Source organism: Grus americana, chromosome Z, assembly GCF_028858705.1.
Source record: "Grus americana isolate bGruAme1 chromosome Z, bGruAme1.mat, whole genome shotgun sequence".
NCBI lineage: Eukaryota > Metazoa > Chordata > Aves > Gruiformes > Gruidae > Grus > Grus americana.
In genome coordinates, this window is record NC_072891.1 from 51,085,091 (window position 1) to 51,109,332 (window position 24,242).

The 24,242-nt window shown below is 51.7% G+C and overlaps 1 protein-coding gene across 2 annotated transcripts in view; it reads right to left on the bottom strand.

The window, feature by feature from the left end:
* LYRM7 (LYR motif containing 7) overlaps positions 1–24,242 on the bottom strand; it is a 39,575-nt gene that overhangs the window by 4,739 nt on the left and 10,594 nt on the right. The window contains exons 2-4 of one of the 2 annotated variants that reach the window (XM_054811010.1): positions 5,256–5,328; positions 4,539–4,609; positions 2,660–2,741 (exon numbers count right to left, since the gene is read on the bottom strand). In XM_054811010.1, the coding sequence (XP_054666985.1) occupies positions 2,660–2,741; positions 4,539–4,609; positions 5,256–5,328 (226 nt within the window). The remainder of the gene's footprint in view (positions 1–2,659; positions 2,742–4,538; positions 4,610–5,255; positions 5,329–24,242) is intronic. The other variant, XM_054811011.1, reaches the window with a different exon arrangement.

The following is a 24,242-nucleotide window of genomic DNA, read 5'->3' on the forward strand; positions in this document are numbered from 1 at the left end:
CTACTCTCCCCTTGTCTGCCAAGTCAAGTCATTTCACTGTAACAGGGTATCAGATTGGTCAGAGAAGATCTCCCCTTCATAAATCCTTGCTGACTACTCCCAGTCCCCATTCTGTTCTCAGAACATCTGGAAACAGCTTCCAGGAGTGGCTCAACCACCTTCTCAGGGATCAAGGTGAGGTTGACCAGTTTCCCAGATCCTCCCTTTTGCCCTTCTTAAAAGGAGTGATATTTGCTTTCTTCCAGTCCTCAAGGAACTCCCTTAATCGCCATGACTTTTCAAGGTGCTTGAGAGTGGCCTAGCAATGACATCAGCCAGCTCCCTCACCACCAATGGGTGCATCACATCAGGTCCCATGGATTTGTGTATGCCCCATCTGTTCAAACATACCCTAGCCTTTTCCTCCTCTACCAAAAGTAAGTCACCCTCGCTCCTGATTGTGATTCCTGAAGGTAACCCTTAGCAGTAAAAGCTGGGGTGAAGAAGGTACGAAGTCTCAGTCTCTTCCGTGTTCCAGGCTCCCTGCCCTATTCAGCTGTGCACCCACATTTTCCATCCTCTTCCCTCTGCTGCTGATACACCTGTAGAAGGTGTTCTTGCTGTCCTTCACTTTCCTTGCCAAGATCAACTGCAGGTGGGCTCTGGCTTCCCTAACCCCATCCCTACACACTCACACAGAATTAGAATATATATTAGTATTTGAGCATGAATTCACGTTCTGCCTTCCAGTCCCTGCTGGAGTTCTCTGAACAGCTCTTGGGGGGCTGCTCCAACATGCTTGGATTTCCAAAAGTCCCTCCATGAATACTTTGAAGAAAACAACAGCCTTATTATGACAGAAGGTCTTCCGTGGATAAGCCACTGGTTAAACTGTAGGGAGTGAATAATAAATTAACAGGTCTCCCAACAGAGGGAGGTCAAAAGTGGAGTTCTACAGGTGTTTTTGTTAGCATCTGTGCTGTTCAACATATTTATAAGTAACCTGGAAAAGAATGTTTCTTAATGACACCATCCTGAATAAGTTCTTTAAGTAAATGGCTTACTGTGAAGAATTGCAGGACGAGCTTAAGACTTGATTGAGTAACCAGTAAAATGACAGAAAAAATTACAGGTGAAGACATGCAATGCATGCAAGTCAAAAAAAGTACTAACTTCACAAAGAAGTGATAGGTTCAAAACTGATTACAACCATTCAGATGAGTTTAATGAATACAAGATAATTTTGTAAAAATAAATAAATATAGGTATGCACAGCAGCCAAAAATGAAATTTATAATTAGGAGTGACTCCTGAGAATGAAAGAGAAAACAACATTGTGCCATCATTGTCTGTAGAAATGCCTTGTTTGTCCATAGCTTCATGATAGTACTCAGCTCTTACTGAGAGTGTTCTTAATCATATTAAGAGAGACATAGTAGAATTAAAAAGGGTGCAGAGAATAGCACCAGAATGATTAGAGGCATTCACCTGTTGCTTCACACAGAAGCTGTTCCATAGGGGAAAAAAAACCAAAGGGGGTTTTAAGCCCATAAAGGGCTTAAAAACTCATGAACAGCTTGGTGAAAACGGATGGTAGTCGAAGAGCAGGACCAAATTAAAAATTACAGCAAGTGATTCTTCATAAAAATGAGACTAAATTCTTTGTCAAAGGTTCTTGGATGCAGGAAATTTGCATAGGTTGACAGCAACAAGTTCATGAGAGAGAAACCCACTGAGGATAGCTAAAACAGAAATCATCCGTGGCTCAGGAAGTGCTGCCAGGTGTAAACAGCTGGAAGATGTGAAAATTCAATTGCTCTGTTCCTACTCTTCTACTGTCATCTGCCTAGGATCACTGTGGAAGACTCGACACTGGTCTAGACATATCTTTGGCCTCGATCATTATGGCGGTTCTAAAGTTAAATGCTTTACCAAATCTAAAACTGAAAATAGTTACAAAGCCTTACAGACACCACTAAACAGAAGTGAAAGGAAACAATGTACACAGCTGAAGATTTCTCCTATCCTCTACCACACAGTTGTACGCTGAACCTACTACTTCTCTTGTGTTTGACTCCAAGATAAAAGAACTTCTAAACCACAAACCAAAATTTCAGAATTTGATAGGCTTTGCATTTAGGCCATCATTGTGTCACAAATCTTCGAAGGTATAATCCGAAACTTAAATTGTCAGAATAATGTTTTGGAAAAGCACACTCAATCCCCAAAGAAAAACCTATTCTATGAATAGCGTACATATTGCATTTGCTAATTCTCCTCAGGGAACTTCTACCTATTTGGTATTGTGGCTACTACATTTAGACATACAGTGACTGTCTAGCCAGTACATGCATGCTGACTTGCTGCCTAATTGCTGTCACTCCTAATAGTTAAGGTACCAAGCCATAACTTCTTTCTCTCAATGAGCGCATTAAAGGCAGTCACTGCCCCTGTTCTACCAGCCTTGGTATTGCAAAGTCTTTGTGTAGAAACCTTTGAAACCTCCACCTGTCCTAGATAATGACATTAATCAATAGGCTTAAATTAAGTGTTTGGGCAAGGAAATGACAGATAGACAGAATTTTGCCTTCTCTATCCTTTTACTTAGTTTTCAAGCTTTATATTTATTTACTGAACTACAATATTTTTAAACACCTTTTCAGCATGCAACTTTACTCACATATTTTGTCGGAATCTGTGTGAACTGCCTGAATAACAGAAGTTCTGAGAATCACTTCAACATCTGAAGCTATTTTCAGAAGCTAGTAAAAGGAAAAACAAACAAACAAATAACACAACAGAGTAATTTAAATTATATGTAATTACTCCTGAAAATATTTTCCATACTAGACACCTATTCAAATAATAAAGCCAATCAGTTCTATTGGTTAGTTACACACTATCTGTACATATCTCTTACTTTGGGGATCCTGGAATAACTTACAGGTTGATATATAAACTATCTTGACACATAACATGAGAGGAAGGAAACTTCTGCTCAGTAACATACAGCAGTATAAAATCTATATATCCAATCAAAATTGACTAATAAGGTAGAATGCAACTACCAAACCAAGTAATTAGTTTCCAATAATCAAAGACATTGGTCAATGCCTCAATAACATTTGACTACCCCTGGTGAAAGGGCAATATAGTTATTTTAACATTCCTGCTCTTGAACTAAGGAGACAAAAATAAGGGCAAAACATGACAAGAATTAAGAACACAGGTTTTCACAGAAAAGCAGTACAGGAACAAGGCACTACCTAAAGATTAGCAGAGGCATTAATATTTGGCAAAAGGCCTAGAATTCGTTCCTTCATTAAGAGGATAAGCAGAAGCACCCTTACTAGTTTTGCTGAGCGATTAAGAGAAGCCTAATACTTGTCTGCATGATACCTGTGCCAGAAATAAATTCAGTATGTATATATAATAAATGACAGTTTCTATGATGTTCAAAATATCAATTAACCCATATTAAAAAGTCACATCTGTGTATTTTGTAGATTGCCATTCCTAAAAAAATAGATTTTAAAATTACAGCAAGTATTTTTGCTGTACATCTTTAACAAAAAGAACATACAATTTAAGAGATCAGACACTGGGAACACAAACACAGAAGTATTACTATAGGGGCCTGATAACAAGCAGAAAAGCTAGGAAATCCTAACTAGATGTTCAGAACTATCTATGTTACTATCCAGTGGCTGGTCTGATGCAAAGGTTTAGATTTACTTCCGCAAAGTACAGATGGAGGCACTTTCTTCCAACTAGTGCCCAATGACAATGTAAATACAGTCTGTTAAATGGCTGAATGACAAGGACTGTATTATTCACTCTATGTGGATGTTAAGAACTAAAAATATTGAAAATACAAAAGTTTCATTTCAGGCCTCAGTAAGTTCTAGAAAAATGACTCAGTAAAAAGTGTTAAGATAACAACTGAGCAAAGGTAACTTAGTGAGTTAACAGAATGTCCTACTCTATTTAATTCATCATGAGGAAAGAAGCAAAAAAATCCAGTAGTATAATTAATACCTCTATATTACAACAGTCATGATCATTTGGCTGTTTTTTGCCTCCCACAAAAGATGCAGCCTCATTTGCGATCAGGAATCAAAATAACTTCTCATGTCTGTGGTAACTGAGCAGATTATTTAATTTCTCTATATCTTTCTGTGTTTGTCTATACAACAAAGACCAGGTAAACTTAAGTGACCACAGCTCAGATAGACATTATGAGCGAAGTATACAAAATATGTACATTTTTTACATAAAAGTTTTTTCCACAATTTTATAAATTTCAAAATAAGCACACTGAACTACCAGAAGATACTTTCTCCTTAAGTAATTCTGTATCTGCAAAATTCTATAACATACTATTAATACCAATGGAGGTATCAATTTATAAACAAAGATCCATGTAAAAGCCTTTTTGAACTCGTCTGACTGTCACAATGTCTCAATAAGTACTTACATTGGTTTAGAGATCCTTTAAATAAAAACCTCCTATTCAAGTATTCTTATGCGAAGTAGAAAAAAACGAAAACAAGAAGTACCTCATTTATCTTCTCTTCAGATGTCTCATCTTGGTTATTTCTGAATTCTTCATTTATCTTTTGTCTTGCAGCTAAATAAGGTAAACAAAAAACCTAAAGTCTGAACAAAAAGTTGTATCTTGTCTTTGTCACTGCCTCAAAGTTCAGAATCTTAAGTCCTTTATAGCACCTTCTTGGTGCACTCTCCATGAAATACTTTAATACAATATTTCCATGGAATTCAAGTATTGTCATATTTTAGGTTGACTGGTAAAGGAATAAAACATGACTGCCTATCTAGCATTCTGAGCTTTAAAAATAATTACCATACAGAAGCCACTGTTAAATGTTGGTCTACTAAAAAAGCAGCATTTATCCCCAGAGGAGCAACCGTACATAAATGGAATCAACTCAAATGCTTAGTACAGTTAAACATGGTTTGGCTGAAGGAAAAAAAAAAGGCAAAACAAAATCCTGGGAAGAACACCAACGTTCCAAAAAGAGATGTTCTCTTTACAAAACATGGCTTGAGGGCTTGAGTCTAACAACCAGTTTTTTGTTTCAAATTAAAGGATGTCTGGTTATGGACACACAAGTTTTCCCAATGATTACTTACAAAATGTGGAAGGGAATAATTTAGAGGAAGATTATGTTAAGAATTCTCTTTCTGTGTATTCAGAGAAGAAACTTCCACAGAAAGATAGGTAAGCTTCCACTGCACAAAAAAAAGTATCTCACCTTCAAGGGCTCTGGTATCATTTTTGAAAACTTCTTGCCGAGTTCTGTGTAACAATTTAAAAAGCTTCAAAACCTGTCAATACAACATCAATAGAATTAGCTTCTTTGGTAGCAGGATTCTTAGTTAAAATGGACATGTTGCAATTAAGAGTGTTCTGGCTGATCTTTCATGTTCTTTCCATTTAGTACACAATTTGGTATGGAATCAGTATCTAAGATACTTTACCTCAATTCCTGATCAAATAACTTGCAGCCCAAGCAGATATGAGGAAATCAGAGTCCTAGACAGTTCTAGATGTTTCAAATTAATCTAAGATGCTAGAGAGTACTAGCACTCCACTCCTAAATAATCATTTTGCATGCTGGAATATAATCCTGAAAATACACTGATGCAAACATATTTATAGTGCCAATATCAAATAAATCCAACAGAATGGGAGTAACTCTAAAAGTCAAGTCTCCTGAAGGGACTATCAAGGGTACATCACTGGATATTCTGATTAGGGAAAAAAAAAGATAGAAATATAAATAGCTAAAGTGTTCTCACACTTACAAGCCAATGTGAGGAAAGTGAATTTCAAAAGGATCTCAAACTGTATATTAGCTTATTCAACAATTATTTTTCATGTCTCTGTATAATACTTGGGCATAATTTTCTACAGGTGATGTGGCAAAAACAACACAAAGCAAAGTTCTTCCCTAAATATAACTGCCAGATCAGCAAATAAAAACTTCTGTAAAAGCAAGCACTCAAAAAATTAGGATTTACATGAGATGACACACCTCAGTACGCAGGTAAACCAAAACCCCTAAGAATCAGAGTCATGTGGTTTTGGTTGTTTACTCATACAGACTGTAATGAATTACATAAATCCTCAAGTCCTTATCAGACTTTTTTGGTCTTGAAAAATCTTGATAATGGATACTTTTTGAAGTTATTTCTAGTACTTCCTAGTGTGTTTTGGCATCTCTAGAAGGCACAATTCCAGGAACTTAATGATACTCTTAAATTGTTTTCTCACAATTAATATCCCAAAAATTTCTTAGAGGGATGCAGAGGAAACACAGGGCTGTAACTGACAAATGATTATCTTATGCTCTGTATCTGTGAGCTGGAGATGCAAACAAGACTGTCCTCTAAAAGTAAAAGGTGAATAAAAACATCCTGGCAGGGCCCTGAAGAAAAGTGTGGCCTCTGCTTTAAATCTGCCAATGACAGAGAGAGAAATGGAAAGCTTCTCTGAAAGCTATTACTTCCAATAGATGTCAACACATTTTTAGATTTTCAAGCTAAGTTCTCATCCTCTGCTCAGCTGGTCACTTGGCTACACCTTGAGATAATTAATCCAGAAATGTACACACAGAAAGAGACAGTTTTTAGGAAGAGGAAAAAGATATAAAACAGTAAGAACAGGTGACCTTCCCGTTCAGTACTGCTGCTTTAACATAATTACCACAATTTTAGTGCTATTAAGGGACAAGTTACAGATATGAAGGAACTCAAATCTCTCTTCACCACGTGTATCAGATCACATCATAACTTATATTGTGATTTGTGATTTAGCATCCTGTTGAGTATATGCTACTGCATTACAGATCTTTCTGGAAAGAGGATACACTAGTGCATTCCCTATTGCTTAAGAGTCCCAGGAATGTTTACGTAAAAACCTTCTGTACTTTTACAAGAGTGAGTACGTGACTTGACAATCAGTTAAATCAATCTCAGTAGAGACATATAAAAGGGAACAAGGACTCCGCTAACTCCTTTTCAGCTTCGGTGTCCTTAATAATTAGCAACTGAACAGAACCATGTTGCCTTTAATTGCAGCATTCCCTAGATGGCTGAATCTGAGGAAAATGAATGGACATAATTGAAAGCCGGCAAATAAATTTCTTATTCTGTAAATGTATTTTAAGAGATTTGACTAAATTAATTGGACAGGACATCCTGAAATATTTCTACTCCATAATATTTTTGCCATCATTGCAAGTAATAAAATTAGTATTACAAATGGTTTTGAGTCAAATACATGTATGTTGAAACCTGAAGAGGTGTTTTATGGTTATTCTGAACTCTTTGATCAACAATTTTCAGGCATGTTCCTCTGCTATTTGCCTATTTCTGGAAAAGCCTCCTGTAAAGTTCTTCACCACACCAACCACAGACTTTGAAGCAAGATGTATTAATGCACAGACTCCTTGGAGCTTTACAGTCACCTAATGAAACACAGAACTCCCTTAATACCTCAGTGTATTAGTACCCCTAATACTAGGGTTCAGAACACTTCTGAAACAGGGGCTCAACTCCCCTGAAAAGTAATCTATACTGTAAAGATGAAAGCTTTAAATAAGTCTTCTGTCTTCGTCTTTTTTCATCTTCCCTTCACAATTAATTCTCTTGATGCATTTTAACCTCTACTTTAGTATCGTCTCTCACCTTGTTTCTTTTTCCACAATGGCCTTTGCATGCAAAACCCTATTTTCTATTACCTAGATTAGTGTCCATCTGGCCCGGAAAGCATCTGCCTGTTGATGCTATAAATGCTAGGAACTGCTAGGAAAAAAAGTTCCTACCCTCCAATATCAAGGAAAAACTCCACTAAGTATATAATTTGCATCTAGTTACTATTTACAGCCTAAGGTCACAAATCTGAGGAAGAACACAGCATGGCATTGCATGAAATACCACCAACTCCAAGCTTGCTGGGCATGAAGCAGCACACAAGGGTGCCCTTTTCATCTCTGAAAGGTCATGGAGAACAGGAGAGGTGCCTGAGCGCTGGAGGAAAGCCAGTGTCACTCCGGTCCTCAAAAAGGGCAAGAAGGAAGACCCAGGAAATTAGAGGCCAGTCAGCCTCACCTTCATCCCTGGGAAGGTGATGGAATACCTCATTCTGGGGGTCATGAATATGCAAGTGGAGGAGACGGTGATTATTGGGAGTGATCCACATGAATTCACCAAGGGACAATCATGCCTGACCAATCCAATAGCCTTCTATGATGGCATGAATGACTGGGTGGATGAAGGGAGAGCAGTGGCTGTTCTGTACCTTGACTTCAGCAAGGCTTTTGACACCATCTGTCATAACATCCTCACAGGTCAGCTTAGGAAGTGTGGGTTGGATGAGTGGACAGTGTACATGGGGAGAGCCCGTGGGACTTTGTCCTGCAGCCTCCCAGGGAGGCACGAGGTGTTACCGAGTGAACCCTCTTGCCGCATGTGCCTGGAGACGTCTGCCATGGCCAGCGTGACCTCACGGGGCCACTGGGGCCCTGGGAAGGCATGGCCGAGGCCTCGGTGACTGGCGTGAAACACCGATGCCAAGCACAAGACAAGAGATGGGGGGATGGAGCGGGCGGTGGCGTTGCGGTAATCCCAGATGCCTGTGCTGCGGCCGCCGCGCGGCCGGGGTGACCACTTTGGGAAAGGATGGATGTTGTGGCATCCCCGAGCCATAGACTTGTGACGTCACCAAACAATGATGTCACCGAGTCTCCGAGCAACAGGCTCTCTCGTCACCGACGGATGGGCTGAGACATCCCTGAACAACGGACTGCGATGTCACCTAGCGATGGACTATGATGTCCCCGAGCGACGGATTGTGACCACGCATCCCTCGCTGCTTATATTCGGGCGCCGGGCCACACCCAGCCGGTTTGTGCCCGCACTCCGGCTGAGCAGTTGGCGAGGTTTGGAGTGTTGAGCGAGGCCTTTGGTGCTGGTGTTGTGCTCGGGGAGTTGTTTGCTGCAGCTCTCAGTGCCCGACCCCAGAGCCGTCGGAGGACTCTCCCCGGCCCTGCCAGGTTCAGGCAGCCGGGGCACCCAGGAGGCGCGCTCGCAGCAGCACAGGTGAGCCGGGAGGGGGCACCTCACCCTGGGGGGCTGCCAGGGTTTCCTCCTTGAGGGACCTGGGCATGTCTTCCAACAGCCAACAGGCCAGCCAACGCTCATGGCCTCTCTTCCTTTTCTAGCGTGACACCCGCTGCCGCAGCGCCGGTGAGAGGGAGCGGCTCGTCATCACCAGCTCCCTCCAGCCCACCGCAGAACATGGAGGCCATGGCCACGGAGCTGGAGGACCGCTGTCCCATCTGCCTGGGCAGCTGGGAGGAGCCCAGCTTCGTGATGCCATGCCTCCACCGCTTCTGCTACCCCTGCATCCTGCGGTGGGCTGAGACCAAGCCCGAGTGCCCCCTCTGCAAGAGGGGAATACGCTCCATCTTGCACTCGGTGCGGGCGGACGATGACTACGTGGAGCACGTCGTCACACCACCCGTGACTCCACCAGTCGTCGTCCGCCAGGGGGGAGGAGCTCCCAGGCACCCAGCCGCCCACCACCTCCATCACCCTGGAGCACCCCAACGGTGGGCTGCAGAAGGGCTGCCCAGGCGTCCTGTGGGTGGCCTCCACACCCCAAACTGGATGAGCGGTTTGCGCAACAACTCAACGCTCATCCAGATCCTGCAGCCCCTGGTCCAACGGGAGCAGGAGGAGATGTTTGCCACCCTCATGGGCACCCCGAACAACCGCGAGCTGGAGAGAGAGCTGCCGGGCCGGATGCTGGGGGTCTCCCACCAAAACCCCACGGCGACACTGGTGCGACAGCGTGCACGTGTCGCCGTGCAAGGGCACAGCAGAGAGGCCCACCGTCTGCTGGGACAGCGGGACGCCCATGCTGCCGGGGGGCGGGAGGGCAGCCCTGCGGGTGCCCCGGGCCCCGCTGCCTCCCAGGGAGGGTCTCTCGCCCCCAGCGCAGCCCCCTCCGGCAGCCCTGCGAGACCCAGCATGGAGGAGCTGCCCGGCACCTCGTCCGCTGCCAGTGGTGGGGGTCCCGGCAGCCAGCCCTCTGCTCCTGTTACCATCTCTGCGGAGCAAGAGGGGCCCCAGGAAGAGCCAGGGCAGGCTGTGCCCGGGCCCTCCATTTCCAGCCGGGGCAGCGAAGGCTCCCCTGAAGGGCCACGGCGACCCCCAAAGAGGAGGACCGGCAGCTCCGACACCTCTCCAGCCAACAAAAGGCCAGCACCGCGGCGGTGACCCAGCAGGGTGCCTCGGGGGACGGCCAGACTAGGACTGGGCCATCAGCTGGGGCCTGCACCAGCCATCAAGAGCTCCCAGCCCCCCAAATCCAAACATCCCAATAAAGGAAATACATGAAAACTGCAGGAAAAGTCTCAGTGTTTCTTTGCCAAGAGGGTGGTCAGAGGCTGCAACAGGCTTCCTAGAGAGCTGGTGGCTGCCCCATGCCTGTCAGTGCCTTACAAAGAGGTGTTTGGACAAGGCCCTGCATTCTTTGATGACTATAACCTGTTAGGGAGGGACGGGATCCACCCGTCCGGAAAAGGCAAGGCAATCTTTGGCAGCAGGCCGGCCAACTTGGGGAGACGGGCTTTAATCTGAAGGACTCGGGGGCTGGGGTCCAATGCTCGTGCCATTGCATCCAACTGGGCAATAAGCCAGGCCAACCAGAGCAGCAGACAAATGGTTCTTAGCTGCCTCCCAAGATGAGAACCAAAACGGCAATCACCTCAAGGGTGGGTATGGCTATGGTGGACCCTCTTGCACTCCTCCACGGAAACCTCCGTGCTTGATTACCTCTCTGAAATGCCTGTACACCAACACACGCAGCACGGAGAATGAACAGGAGGAACTACAGGTCTGTGTGCGGTCGCAGGGCATGATCTCATGCAATTACAGAGACACGGTGGGATAGCTCACGTGACTGGAATGCTGTCGTGGATGGCTACCTACTTTTTAGGAAAGACAGGCCAGCAAGGCAAGGTGGTGGAGTTGCTCTTTATGTGAGAGAGTAGCTGGAATGCATCAAGCTCTGCCTAGGCACGGATGAAGAACGAGTCGAGAGCTTATGGGTAAGGATTAAGGGGCAGGCTTATATGGGTGACACTGTTGTGGGTGTTCAACCACCGTCATATTTGCCGGAAAGGCACCACAGCCAGGCACGTACAGTCCAGGAGGTTCCTGCACAGCATTGATGACAACTTTTTGGCACAGGTGGTGGAGTCGTCCACGAGGACAGGGGTGCGGCTGGATCTAGTTCTAACAAACAAAGGAGGATTGGTTGGGGATGTGAAGGTTGGGGGCAGCTTTGGCTGCATGAGATGGTGGAGTTCAGGATCCTGCGTGGAAGAAGCAGGGCTATAAGTAGGATTACAACCCTGGACTTCAGGAGAGCTAACTTTGGCCTTTTCGAAGACCTGCTTGGCAGAACCGCATGGGTTAGGGCTCTAGAAGGTAGGGGGACCCAAGAGAGCTGGTCAGTATTCAAGCACCACTTCCTCCAAGCTCAAGATCAGTGCCTCCCAAAGAGTAAGAAATCAAGCAAAGGATGCAGGAGACCTGCATGGATGAGCAAGGAGCTCCGGGAAAAACTCAAAGGGAAGAAGGAAGTTTACAGAATGTGGAAAAAGGGACTGGCCATTTGGGAGGAATACAGGGGCGTCGTCAGAGAATGTAGGGATGCAATGAGGAAGGCTAAGTCCCACTTGGAATTAAATCTGGCAAGGGATGTCAAGGACAACAAGAAAGGCTTCTTCAAGTCCATCAGCAGCAAAAGGAAGACCAGGGAAACTGTGGGCCTGCTGCTGAATGAGGTGAGTGCACTGGTGACGGAGGATACAGAGAAAACTGAGTTACTGAGTGCTGCCTTTGCTTCCGTCTTTACTGCTAAGGCCGGCCCTCAGGACTCCCAGACCCTGGAGGTAAGAGAGAAAGTCTGGAGAAAGGAAGACCTCCCCTCGGTTGAGGAGGATAGGGTTAGAGAACATTGAGGCAAACTCAACAGCCACAAATCCATGGGCCCTGATGGGATGCACCCATGAGTGCTCAGGGACTTGGCAGATGTTATTGCTAAGCCACCCCCCATCATCTTTGAAAGTTCATGGAGAACAGGAGAGGTGCCTGTGGGCTGGAGGAAAGCCAATGTCACTCCGGTCCTCAAAAAGGGCAAGAAGGAAGACCTGGAAAACTACAGGCCAGTCAGCCTCACCTCCATCCCTGGGAAGGTGATGGAACAGCCCATTCTGGGGGTCATTTCTAAGCATGTGGAGGAAGAGGTGGTTACCAGGGGATTCACCAAGGGACAATCATGCCTGACCAATCCAATAGCCTTCTATGATGGCATGAATGACTGGGTGGATGAAGGGAGAGCAGTGGCTGTTCTGTACCTTGACTTCAGCAAGGCTTTTGACACCATCTGTCATAACATCCTCACAGGTCAGCTTAGGAAGTGTGGGTTGGATGAGTGGACAGTGTACATGGGGAGAGCCCGTGGGACTTTGTCCTGCAGCCTCCCAGGGAGGCACGAGGTGTTACCGAGTGAACCCTCTTGCCGCATGTGCCTGGAGACGTCTGCCATGGCCAGCGTGACCTCACGGGGCCACTGGGGCCCTGGGAAGGCATGGCCGAGGCCTCGGTGACTGGCGTGAAACACCGATGCCAAGCACAAGACAAGAGATGGGGGGATGGAGCGGGCGGTGGCGTTGCGGTAATCCCAGATGCCTGTGCTGCGGCCGCAGCGCGGCCGGGGTGACCACTTTGGGAAAGGATGGATGTTGTGGCATCCCCGAGCCATAGACTTGTGACGTCACCAAACAATGATGTCACCGAGTCTCCGAGCAACAGGCTCTCTCGTCACCGACGGATGGGCTGAGACATCCCTGAACAACGGACTGCGATGTCACCTAGCGATGGACTATGATGTCCCCGAGCGACGGATTGTGACCACGCATCCCTCGCTGCTTATATTCGGGCGCCGGGCCACACCCAGCCGGTTTGTGCCCGCACTCCGGCTGAGCAGTTGGCGAGGTTTGGAGTGTTGAGCGAGGCCTTTGGTGCTGGTGTTGTGCTCGGGGAGTTGTTTGCTGCAGCTCTCAGTGCCCGACCCCAGAGCCGTCGGAGGACTCTCCCCGGCCCTGCCAGGTTCAGGCAGCCGGGGCACCCAGGAGGCGCGCTCGCAGCAGCACAGGTGAGCCGGGAGGGGGCACCTCACCCTGGGGGGCTGCCAGGGTTTCCTCCTTGAGGGACCTGGGCATGTCTTCCAACAGCCAACAGGCCAGCCAACGCTCATGGCCTCTCTTCCTTTTCTAGCGTGACACCCGCTGCCGCAGCGCCGGTGAGAGGGAGCGGCTCGTCATCACCAGCTCCCTCCAGCCCACCGCAGAACATGGAGGCCATGGCCACGGAGCTGGAGGACCGCTGTCCCATCTGCCTGGGCAGCTGGGAGGAGCCCAGCTTCGTGATGCCATGCCTCCACCGCTTCTGCTACCCCTGCATCCTGCGGTGGGCTGAGACCAAGCCCGAGTGCCCCCTCTGCAAGAGGGGAATACGCTCCATCTTGCACTCGGTGCGGGCGGACGATGACTACGTGGAGCACGTCGTCACACCACCCGTGACTCCACCAGTCGTCGTCTGCCAGGGGGGAGGAGCTCCCAGGCACCCAGCCGCCCACCACCTCCATCACCCTGGAGCACCCCAACGGTGGGCTGCAGAAGGGCTGCCCAGGCGTCCTGTGGGTGGCCTCCACACCCCAAACTGGATGAGCGGTTTGCGCAACAACTCAACGCTCATCCAGATCCTGCAGCCCCTGGTCCAACGGGAGCAGGAGGAGATGTTTGCCACCCTCATGGGCACCCCGAACAACCGCGGGCTGGAGAGAGAGCTGCCGGGCCGGATGCTGGGGGTCTCCCACCAAAACCCCACGGCGACACTGGTGCGACAGCGTGCACGTGTCGCCGTGCAAGGGCACAGCAGAGAGGCCCACCGTCTGCTGCGACGGCAGGATGCCCGTGCTGCCGGGGGGCGGGAGGGCAGCCCTGCGGGTGCCCCGGGCCCCGCTGCCTCCCAAGGAGGGTCTCTCGCCCCCAGCGCAGCCCCCTCCGGCAGCCCTGCGAGACCCAGCACGGAGGAGCTGCCCGGCACCTCGTCCGCTGCCAGTGGTGGGGGTCCCGGCAGCCAGCCCTCTGCTCCTGTTACCATCTCTGCGGAGCAAGAGGAGCCCCAGGAAGAGCCAGGGCAGGCTGTGCCCGGGCCCTCCATTTCCAGCCGGGGCAGCGAAGGCTCCCCTGAAGGGCCACGGCGACCCCCAAAGAGGAGGACCGGCAGCTCCGACACCTCTCCAGCCAACAAAAGGCCAGCACCGCGGCGGTGACCCAGCAGGGTGCCTCGGGGGACGGCCAGACTAGGACTGGGCCATCAGCTGGGGCCTGCACCAGCCATCAAGAGCTCCCAGCCCCCCAAATCCAAACATCCCAATAAAGGAAATACATGAAAACTGCAGGAAAAGTCTCAGTGTTTCTTTGCCAAGAGGGTGGTCAGAGGCTGCAACAGGCTTCCTAGAGAGCTGGTGGCTGCCCCATGCCTGTCAGTGCCTTACAAAGAGGCGTTTGGACAAGGCCCTGCATTCTTTGATGACTATAACCTGTTAGGGAGGGACGGGATCCACCCGTCCGGAAAAGGCAAGGCAATCTTTGGCAGCAGGCCGGCCAACTTGGGGAGACGGGCTTTAATCTGAAGGACTCGGGGGCTGGGGTCCAATGCTCGTGCCATTGCATCCAACTGGGCAATAAGCCAGGCCAACCAGAGCAGCAGACAAATGGTTCTTAGCTGCCTCCCAAGATGAGAACCAAAACGGCAATCACCTCAAGGGTGGGTATGGCTATGGTGGACCCTCTTGCACTCCTCCACGGAAACCTCCGTGCTTGATTACCTCTCTGAAATGCCTGTACACCAACACACGCAGCACGGAGAATAAACAGGAGGAACTACAGGTCTGTGTGCGGTCGCAGGGCATGATCTCATGCAATTACAGAGACACGGTGGGATAGCTCACGTGACTGGAATGCTGTCGTGGATGGCTACCTACTTTTTAGGAAAGACAGGCCAGCAAGGCAAGGTGGTGGAGTTGCTCTTTATGTGAGAGAGTAGCTGGAATGCATCAAGCTCTGCCTAGGCACGGATGAAGAACGAGTCGAGAGCTTATGGGTAAGGATTAAGGGGCAGGCTTATATGGGTGACACTGTTGTGGGTGTTCAACCACCGTCATATTTGCTGGAAAGGCACCACAGCCAGGCACGTACAGTCCAGGAGGTTCCTGCACAGCATTGATGACAACTTTTTGGCACAGGTGGTGGAGTCGTCCACGAGGACAGGGGTGCGGCTGGATCTAGTTCTAACAAACAAAGGAGGATTGGTTGGGGATGTGAAGGTTGGGGGCAGCTTTGGCTGCATGAGATGGTGGAGTTCAGGATCCTGCGTGGAAGAAGCAGGGCTATAAGTAGGATTACAACCCTGGACTTCAGGAGAGCTAACTTTGGCCTTTTCGAAGACCTGCTTGGCAGAACCGCATGGGTTAGGGCTCTAGAAGGTAGGGGGACCCAAGAGAGCTGGTCAGTATTCAAGCACCACTTCCTCCAAGCTCAAGATCAGTGCCTCCCAAAGAGTAAGAAATCAAGCAAAGGATGCAGGAGACCTGCATGGATGAGCAAGGAGCTCCGGGAAAAACTCAAAGGGAAGAAGGAAGTTTACAGAATGTGGAAAAAGGGACTGGCCATTTGGGAGGAATACAGGGGCGTCGTCAGAGAATGTAGGGATGCAATGAGGAAGGCTAAGTCCCACTTGGAATTAAATCTGGCAAGGGATGTCAAGGACAACAAGAAAGGCTTCTTCAAGTCCATCAGCAGCAAAAGGAAGACCAGGGAAACTGTGGGCCTGCTGCTGAATGAGGTGAGTGCACTGGTGACGGAGGATACAGAGAAAACTGAGTTACTGAGTGCTGCCTTTGCTTCCGTCTTTACTGCTAAGGCCGGCCCTCAGGACTCCCAGACCCTGGAGGTAAGAGAGAAAGTCTGGAGAAAGGAAGACCTCCCCTCGGTTGAGGAGGATAGGGTTAGAGAACATTGAGGCAAACTCAACAGCCACAAATCCATGGGCCCTGATGGGATGCACCCATGAGTGCTCAGGGACTTGGCAGATGTTATTGCTAAGCCACCCCCCATCATCTTTGAAAGTTCATGGAGAACAGGAGAGGTGCCTGTGGGCTGGAGGAAAGCCAATGTCACTCCGGTCCTCAAAAAGGGCAAGAAGGAAGACCTGGAAAACTACAGGCCAGTCAGCCTCACCTCCATCCCTGGGAAGGTGATGGAACAGCCCATTCTGGGGGTCATTTCTAAGCATGTGGAGGAAGAGGTGGTTACCAGGGGATTCACCAAGGGACAATCATGCCTGACCAATCCAATAGCCTTCTATGATGGCATGAATGACTGGGTGGATGAAGGGAGAGCAGTGGCTGTTCTGTACCTTGACTTCAGCAAGGCTTTTGACACCATCTGTCATAACATCCTCACAGGTCAGCTTAGGAAGTGTGGGTTGGATGAGTGGACAGTGTACATGGGGAGAGCCCGTGGGACTTTGTCCTGCAGCCTCCCAGGGAGGCACGAGGTGTTACCGAGTGAACCCTCTTGCCGCATGTGCCTGGAGACGTCTGCCATGGCCAGCGTGACCTCACGGGGCCACTGGGGCCCTGGGAAGGCATGGCCGAGGCCTCGGTGACTGGCGTGAAACACCGATGCCAAGCACAAGACAAGAGATGGGGGGATGGAGCGGGCGGTGGCGTTGCGGTAATCCCAGATGCCTGTGCTGCGGCCGCAGCGCGGCCGGGGTGACCACTTTGGGAAAGGATGGATGTTGTGGCATCCCCGAGCCATAGACTTGTGACGTCACCAAACAATGATGTCACCGAGTCTCCGAGCAACAGGCTCTCTCGTCACCGACGGATGGGCTGAGACATCCCTGAACAACGGACTGCGATGTCACCTAGCGATGGACTATGATGTCCCCGAGCGACGGATTGTGACCACGCATCCCTCGCTGCTTATATTCGGGCGCCGGGCCACACCCAGCCGGTTTGTGCCCGCACTCCGGCTGAGCAGTTGGCGAGGTTTGGAGTGTTGAGCGAGGCCTTTGGTGCTGGTGTTGTGCTCGGGGAGTTGTTTGCTGCAGCTCTCAGTGCCCGACCCCAGAGCCGTCGGAGGACTCTCCCCGGCCCTGCCAGGTTCAGGCAGCCGGGGCACCCAGGAGGCGCGCTCGCAGCAGCACAGGTGAGCTGGGAGGGGGCACCTCACCCTGGGGGGCTGCCAGGGTTTCCTCCTTGAGGGACCTGGGCATGTCTTCCAACAGCCAACAGGCCAGCCAACGCTCATGGCCTCTCTTCCTTTTCTAGCGTGACACCCGCTGCCGCAGCGCCGGTGAGAGGGAGCGGCTCGTCATCACCAGCTCCCTCCAGCCCACCGCAGAACATGGAGGCCATGGCCACGGAGCTGGAGGACCGCTGTCCCATCTGCCTGGGCAGCTGGGAGGAGCCCAGCTTCGTGATGCCATGCCTCCACCGCTTCTGCTACCCCTGCATCCTGCGGTGGGCTGAGACCAAGCCCGAGTGCCCCCTCTGCAAGAGGGGAATACGCTCCATCTTGCACTCGGTGCGGGCGGACGATGACTACGTGGAGCACGTCGTCACACCACCCGTGACTCCACCAGTCGTCGTCCGCCAGGGGGGAGGAGCTCCCAGGCACCCAGCCGCCCACCACCTCCATCACCCTGGAGCACCCCAACGGTGGGCTGCAGAAGGGCTGCCCAGGCGTCCTGTGGGTGGCCTCCACACCCCAAACTGGATGAGCGGTTTGCGCAACAACTCAACGCTCATCCAGATCCTGCAGCCCCTGGTCCAACGGGAGCAGGAGGAGATGTTTGCCACCCTCATGGGCACCCCGAACAACCGCGGGCTGGAGAGAGAGCTGCCGGGCCGGATGCTGGGGGTCTCCCACCAAAACCCCACGGCGACACTGGTGCGACAGCGTGCACGTGTCGCCGTGCAAGGGCACAGCAGAGAGGCCCACCGTCTGCTGCGACGGCAGGATGCCCGTGCTGCCGGGGGGCGGGAGGGCAGCCCTGCGGGTGCCCCGGGCCCCGCTGCCTCCCAAGGAGGGTCTCTCGCCCCCAGCGCAGCCCCCTCCGGCAGCCCTGCGAGACCCAGCACGGAGGAGCTGCCCGGCACCTCGTCCGCTGCCAGTGGTGGGGGTCCCGGCAGCCAGCCCTCTGCTCCTGTTACCATCTCTGCGGAGCAAGAGGGGCCCCAGGAAGAGCCAGGGCAGGCTGTGCCCGGGCCCTCCATTTCCAGCCGGGGCAGCGAAGGCTCCCCTGAAGGGCCACGGCGACCCCCAAAGAGGAGGACCGGCAGCTCCGACACCTCTCCAGCCAACAAAAGGCCAGCACCGCGGCGGTGACCCAGCAGGGTGCCTCGGGGGACGGCCAGACTAGGACTGGGCCATCAGCTGGGGCCTGCACCAGCCATCAAGAGCTCCCAGCCCCCCAAATCCAAACATCCCAATAAAGGAAATACATGAAAACTGCAGGAAAAGTCTCAGTGTTTCTTTGCCAAGAGGGTGGTCAGAGGCTGCAACAGGCTTCCTAGAGAGCTGGTGGCTGCCCCATGCCTGTCAGTGCCTTACAAAGAGGCGTTTGGACAAGGCCCTGCATTCTTTGATGACTATAACCTGTTAGGGAGGGACGGGATCCACCCGTCCGGAAAAGGCAAGGCAATCTTTGGCAGCAGGCCGGCCAACTTGGGGAGACGGGCTTTAATCTGAAGGACTCGGGGGCTGGGGTCCAATGCTCGTGCCATTGCATCCAACTGGGCAATAAGCCAGGCCAACCAGAGCAGCAGACAAATGGTTCTTAGCTGCCTCCCAAGATGAGAACCAAAACGGCAATCACCTCAAGGGTGGGTATGGCTATGGTGGACCCTCTTGCACTCCTCCACGGAAACCTCCGTGCTTGATTACCTCTCTGAAATGCCTGTACACCAACACACGCAGCACGGAGAATGAACAGGAGGAACTACAGGTCTGTGTGCGGTCGCAGGGCATGATCTCATGCAATTACAGAGACACGGTGGGATAGCTCACGTGACTGGAATGCTGTCGTGGATGGCTACCTACTTTTTAGGAAAGACAGGCCAGCAAGGCAAGGTGGTGGAGTTGCTCTTTATGTGAGAGAGTAGCTGGAATGCATCAAGCTCTGCCTAGGCACGGATGAAGAACGAGTCGAGAGCTTATGGGTAAGGATTAAGGGGCAGGCTTATATGGGTGACACTGTTGTGGGTGTTCAACCACCGTCATATTTGCTGGAAAGGCACCACAGCCAGGCACGTACAGTCCAGGAGGTTCCTGCACAGCATTGATGACAACTTTTTGGCACAGGTGGTGGAGTCGTCCACGAGGACAGGGGTGCGGCTGGATCTAGTTCTAACAAACAAAGGAGGATTGGTTGGGGATGTGAAGGTTGGGGGCAGCTTTGGCTGCATGAGATGGTGGAGTTCAGGATCCTGCGTGGAAGAAGCAGGGCTATAAGTAGGATTACAACCCTGGACTTCAGGAGAGCTAACTTTGGCCTTTTCGAAGACCTGCTTGGCAGAACCGCATGGGTTAGGGCTCTAGAAGGTAGGGGGACCCAAGAGAGCTGGTCAGTATTCAAGCACCACTTCCTCCAAGCTCAAGATCAGTGCCTCCCAAAGAGTAAGAAATCAAGCAAAGGATGCAGGAGACCTGCATGGATGAGCAAGGAGCTCCGGGAAAAACTCAAAGGGAAGAAGGAAGTTTACAGAATGTGGAAAAAGGGACTGGCCATTTGGGAGGAATACAGGGGCGTCGTCAGAGAATGTAGGGATGCAATGAGGAAGGCTAAGTCCCACTTGGAATTAAATCTGGCAAGGGATGTCAAGGACAACAAGAAAGGCTTCTTCAAGTCCATCAGCAGCAAAAGGAAGACCAGGGAAACTGTGGGCCTGCTGCTGAATGAGGTGAGTGCACTGGTGACGGAGGATACAGAGAAAACTGAGTTACTGAGTGCTGCCTTTGCTTCCGTCTTTACTGCTAAGGCCGGCCCTCAGGACTCCCAGACCCTGGAGGTAAGAGAGAAAGTCTGGAGAAAGGAAGACCTCCCCTCGGTTGAGGAGGATAGGGTTAGAGAACATTGAGGCAAACTCAACAGCCACAAATCCATGGGCCCTGATGGGATGCACCCATGAGTGCTCAGGGACTTGGCAGATGTTATTGCTAAGCCACCCCCCATCATCTTTGAAAGTTCATGGAGAACAGGAGAGGTGCCTGTGGGCTGGAGGAAAGCCAATGTCACTCCGGTCCTCAAAAAGGGCAAGAAGGAAGACCTGGAAAACTACAGGCCAGTCAGCCTCACCTCCATCCCTGGGAAGGTGATGGAACAGCCCATTCTGGGGGTCATTTCTAAGCATGTGGAGGAAGAGGTGGTTACCAGGGGATTCACCAAGGGACAATCATGCCTGACCAATCCAATAGCCTTCTATGATGGCATGAATGACTGGGTGGATGAAGGGAGAGCAGTGGCTGTTCTGTACCTTGACTTCAGCAAGGCTTTTGACACCATCTGTCATAACATCCTCACAGGTCAGCTTAGGAAGTGTGGGTTGGATGAGTGGACAGTGTACATGGGGAGAGCCCGTGGGACTTTGTCCTGCAGCCTCCCAGGGAGGCACGAGGTGTTACCGAGTGAACCCTCTTGCCGCATGTGCCTGGAGACGTCTGCCATGGCCAGCGTGACCTCACGGGGCCACTGGGGCCCTGGGAAGGCATGGCCGAGGCCTCGGTGACTGGCGTGAAACACCGATGCCAAGCACAAGACAAGAGATGGGGGGATGGAGCGGGCGGTGGCGTTGCGGTAATCCCAGATGCCTGTGCTGCGGCCGCAGCGCGGCCGGGGTGACCACTTTGGGAAAGGATGGATGTTGTGGCATCCCCGAGCCATAGACTTGTGACGTCACCAAACAATGATGTCACCGAGTCTCCGAGCAACAGGCTCTCTCGTCACCGACGGATGGGCTGAGACATCCCTGAACAACGGACTGCGATGTCACCTAGCGATGGACTATGATGTCCCCGAGCGACGGATTGTGACCACGCATCCCTCGCTGCTTATATTCGGGCGCCGGGCCACACCCAGCCGGTTTGTGCCCGCACTCCGGCTGAGCAGTTGGCGAGGTTTGGAGTGTTGAGCGAGGCCTTTGGTGCTGGTGTTGTGCTCGGGGAGTTGTTTGCTGCAGCTCTCAGTGCCCGACCCCAGAGCCGTCGGAGGACTCTCCCCGGCCCTGCCAGGTTCAGGCAGCCGGGGCACCCAGGAGGCGCGCTCGCAGCAGCACAGGTGAGCCGGGAGGGGGCACCTCACCCTGGGGGGCTGCCAGGGTTTCCTCCTTGAGGGACCTGGGCATGTCTTCCAACAGCCAACAGGCCAGCCAACGCTCATGGCCTCTCTTCCTTTTCTAGCGTGACACCCGCTGCCGCAGCGCCGGTGAGAGGGAGCGGCTCGTCATCACCAGCTCCCTCCAGCCCACCGCAGAACATGGAGGCCATGGCCACGGAGCTGGAGGACCGCTGTCCCATCTGCCTGGGCAGCTGGGAGGAGCCCAGCTTCGTGATGCCATGCCTCCACCGCTTCTGCTACCCCTGCATCCTGCGGTGGGCTGAGACCAAGCCCGAGTGCCCCCTCTGCAAGAGGGGAATACGCTCCATCTTGCACTCGGTGCGGGCGGACGATGACTACGTGGAGCACGTCGTCACACCACCCGTGACTCCACCAGTCGTCGTCCGCCAGGGGGGAGGAGCTCCCAGGCACCCAGCCGCCCACCACCTCCATCACCCTGGAGCACCCCAACGGTGGGCTGCAGAAGGGCTGCCCAGGCGTCCTGTGGGTGGCCTCCACACCCCAAACTGGATGAGCGGTTTGCGCAACAACTCAACGCTCATCCAGATCCTGCAGCCCCTGGTCCAACGGGAGCAGGAGGAGATGTTTGCCACCCTCATGGGCACCCCGAACAACCGCGGGCTGGAGAGAGAGCTGCCGGGCCGGATGCTGGGGGTCTCCCACCAAAACCCCACGGCGACACTGGTGCGACAGCGTGCACGTGTCGCCGTGCAAGGGCACAGCAGAGAGGCCCACCGTCTGCTGCGACGGCAGGATGCCCGTGCTGCCGGGGGGCGGGAGGGCAGCCCTGCGGGTGCCCCGGGCCCCGCTGCCTCCCAAGGAGGGTCTCTCGCCCCCAGCGCAGCCCCCTCCGGCAGCCCTGCGAGACCCAGCATGGAGGAGCTGCCCGGCACCTCGTCCGCTGCCAGTGGTGGGGGTCCCGGCAGCCAGCCCTCTGCTCCTGTTACCATCTCTGCGGAGCAAGAGGAGCCCCAGGAAGAGCCAGGGCAGGCTGTGCCCGGGCCCTCCATTTCCAGCCGGGGCAGTGAAGGCTCCCCTGAAGGGCCACGGCGACCCCCAAAGAGGAGGACCGGCAGCTCCGACACCTCTCCAGCCAACAAAAGGCCAGCACCGCGGCGGTGACCCAGCAGGGTGCCTCGGGGGACGGCCAGACTAGGACTGGGCCATCAGCTGGGGCCTGCACCAGCCATCAAGAGCTCCCAGCCCCCCAAATCCAAACATCCCAATAAAGGAAATACATGAAAACTGCAGGAAAAGTCTCAGTGTTTCTTTGCCAAGAGGGTGGTCAGAGGCTGCAACAGGCTTCCTAGAGAGCTGGTGGCTGCCCCATGCCTGTCAGTGCCTTACAAAGAGGCGTTTGGACAAGGCCCTGCATTCTTTGATGACTATAACCTGTTAGGGAGGGACGGGATCCACCCGTCCGGAAAAGGCAAGGCAATCTTTGGCAGCAGGCCGGCCAACTTGGGGAGACGGGCTTTAATCTGAAGGACTCGGGGGCTGGGGTCCAATGCTCGTGCCATTGCATCCAACTGGGCAATAAGCCAGGCCAACCAGAGCAGCAGACAAATGGTTCTTAGCTGCCTCCCAAGATGAGAACCAAAACGGCAATCACCTCAAGGGTGGGTATGGCTATGGTGGACCCTCTTGCACTCCTCCACGGAAACCTCCGTGCTTGATTACCTCTCTGAAATGCCTGTACACCAACACACGCAGCACGGAGAATGAACAGGAGGAACTACAGGTCTGTGTGCGGTCGCAGGGCATGATCTCATGCAATTACAGAGACACGGTGGGATAGCTCACGTGACTGGAATGCTGTCGTGGATGGCTACCTACTTTTTAGGAAAGACAGGCCAGCAAGGCAAGGTGGTGGAGTTGCTCTTTATGTGAGAGAGTAGCTGGAATGCATCAAGCTCTGCCTAGGCACGGATGAAGAACGAGTCGAGAGCTTATGGGTAAGGATTAAGGGGCAGGCTTATATGGGTGACACTGTTGTGGGTGTTCAACCACCGTCATATTTGCTGGAAAGGCACCACAGCCAGGCACGTACAGTCCAGGAGGTTCCTGCACAGCATTGATGACAACTTTTTGGCACAGGTGGTGGAGTCGTCCACGAGGACAGGGGTGCGGCTGGATCTAGTTCTAACAAACAAAGGAGGATTGGTTGGGGATGTGAAGGTTGGGGGCAGCTTTGGCTGCATGAGATGGTGGAGTTCAGGATCCTGCGTGGAAGAAGCAGGGCTATAAGTAGGATTACAACCCTGGACTTCAGGAGAGCTAACTTTGGCCTTTTCGAAGACCTGCTTGGCAGAACCGCATGGGTTAGGGCTCTAGAAGGTAGGGGGACCCAAGAGAGCTGGTCAGTATTCAAGCACCACTTCCTCCAAGCTCAAGATCAGTGCCTCCCAAAGAGTAAGAAATCAAGCAAAGGATGCAGGAGACCTGCATGGATGAGCAAGGAGCTCCGGGAAAAACTCAAAGGGAAGAAGGAAGTTTACAGAATGTGGAAAAAGGGACTGGCCATTTGGGAGGAATACAGGGGCGTCGTCAGAGAATGTAGGGATGCAATGAGGAAGGCTAAGTCCCACTTGGAATTAAATCTGGCAAGGGATGTCAAGGACAACAAGAAAGGCTTCTTCAAGTCCATCAGCAGCAAAAGGAAGACCAGGGAAACTGTGGGCCTGCTGCTG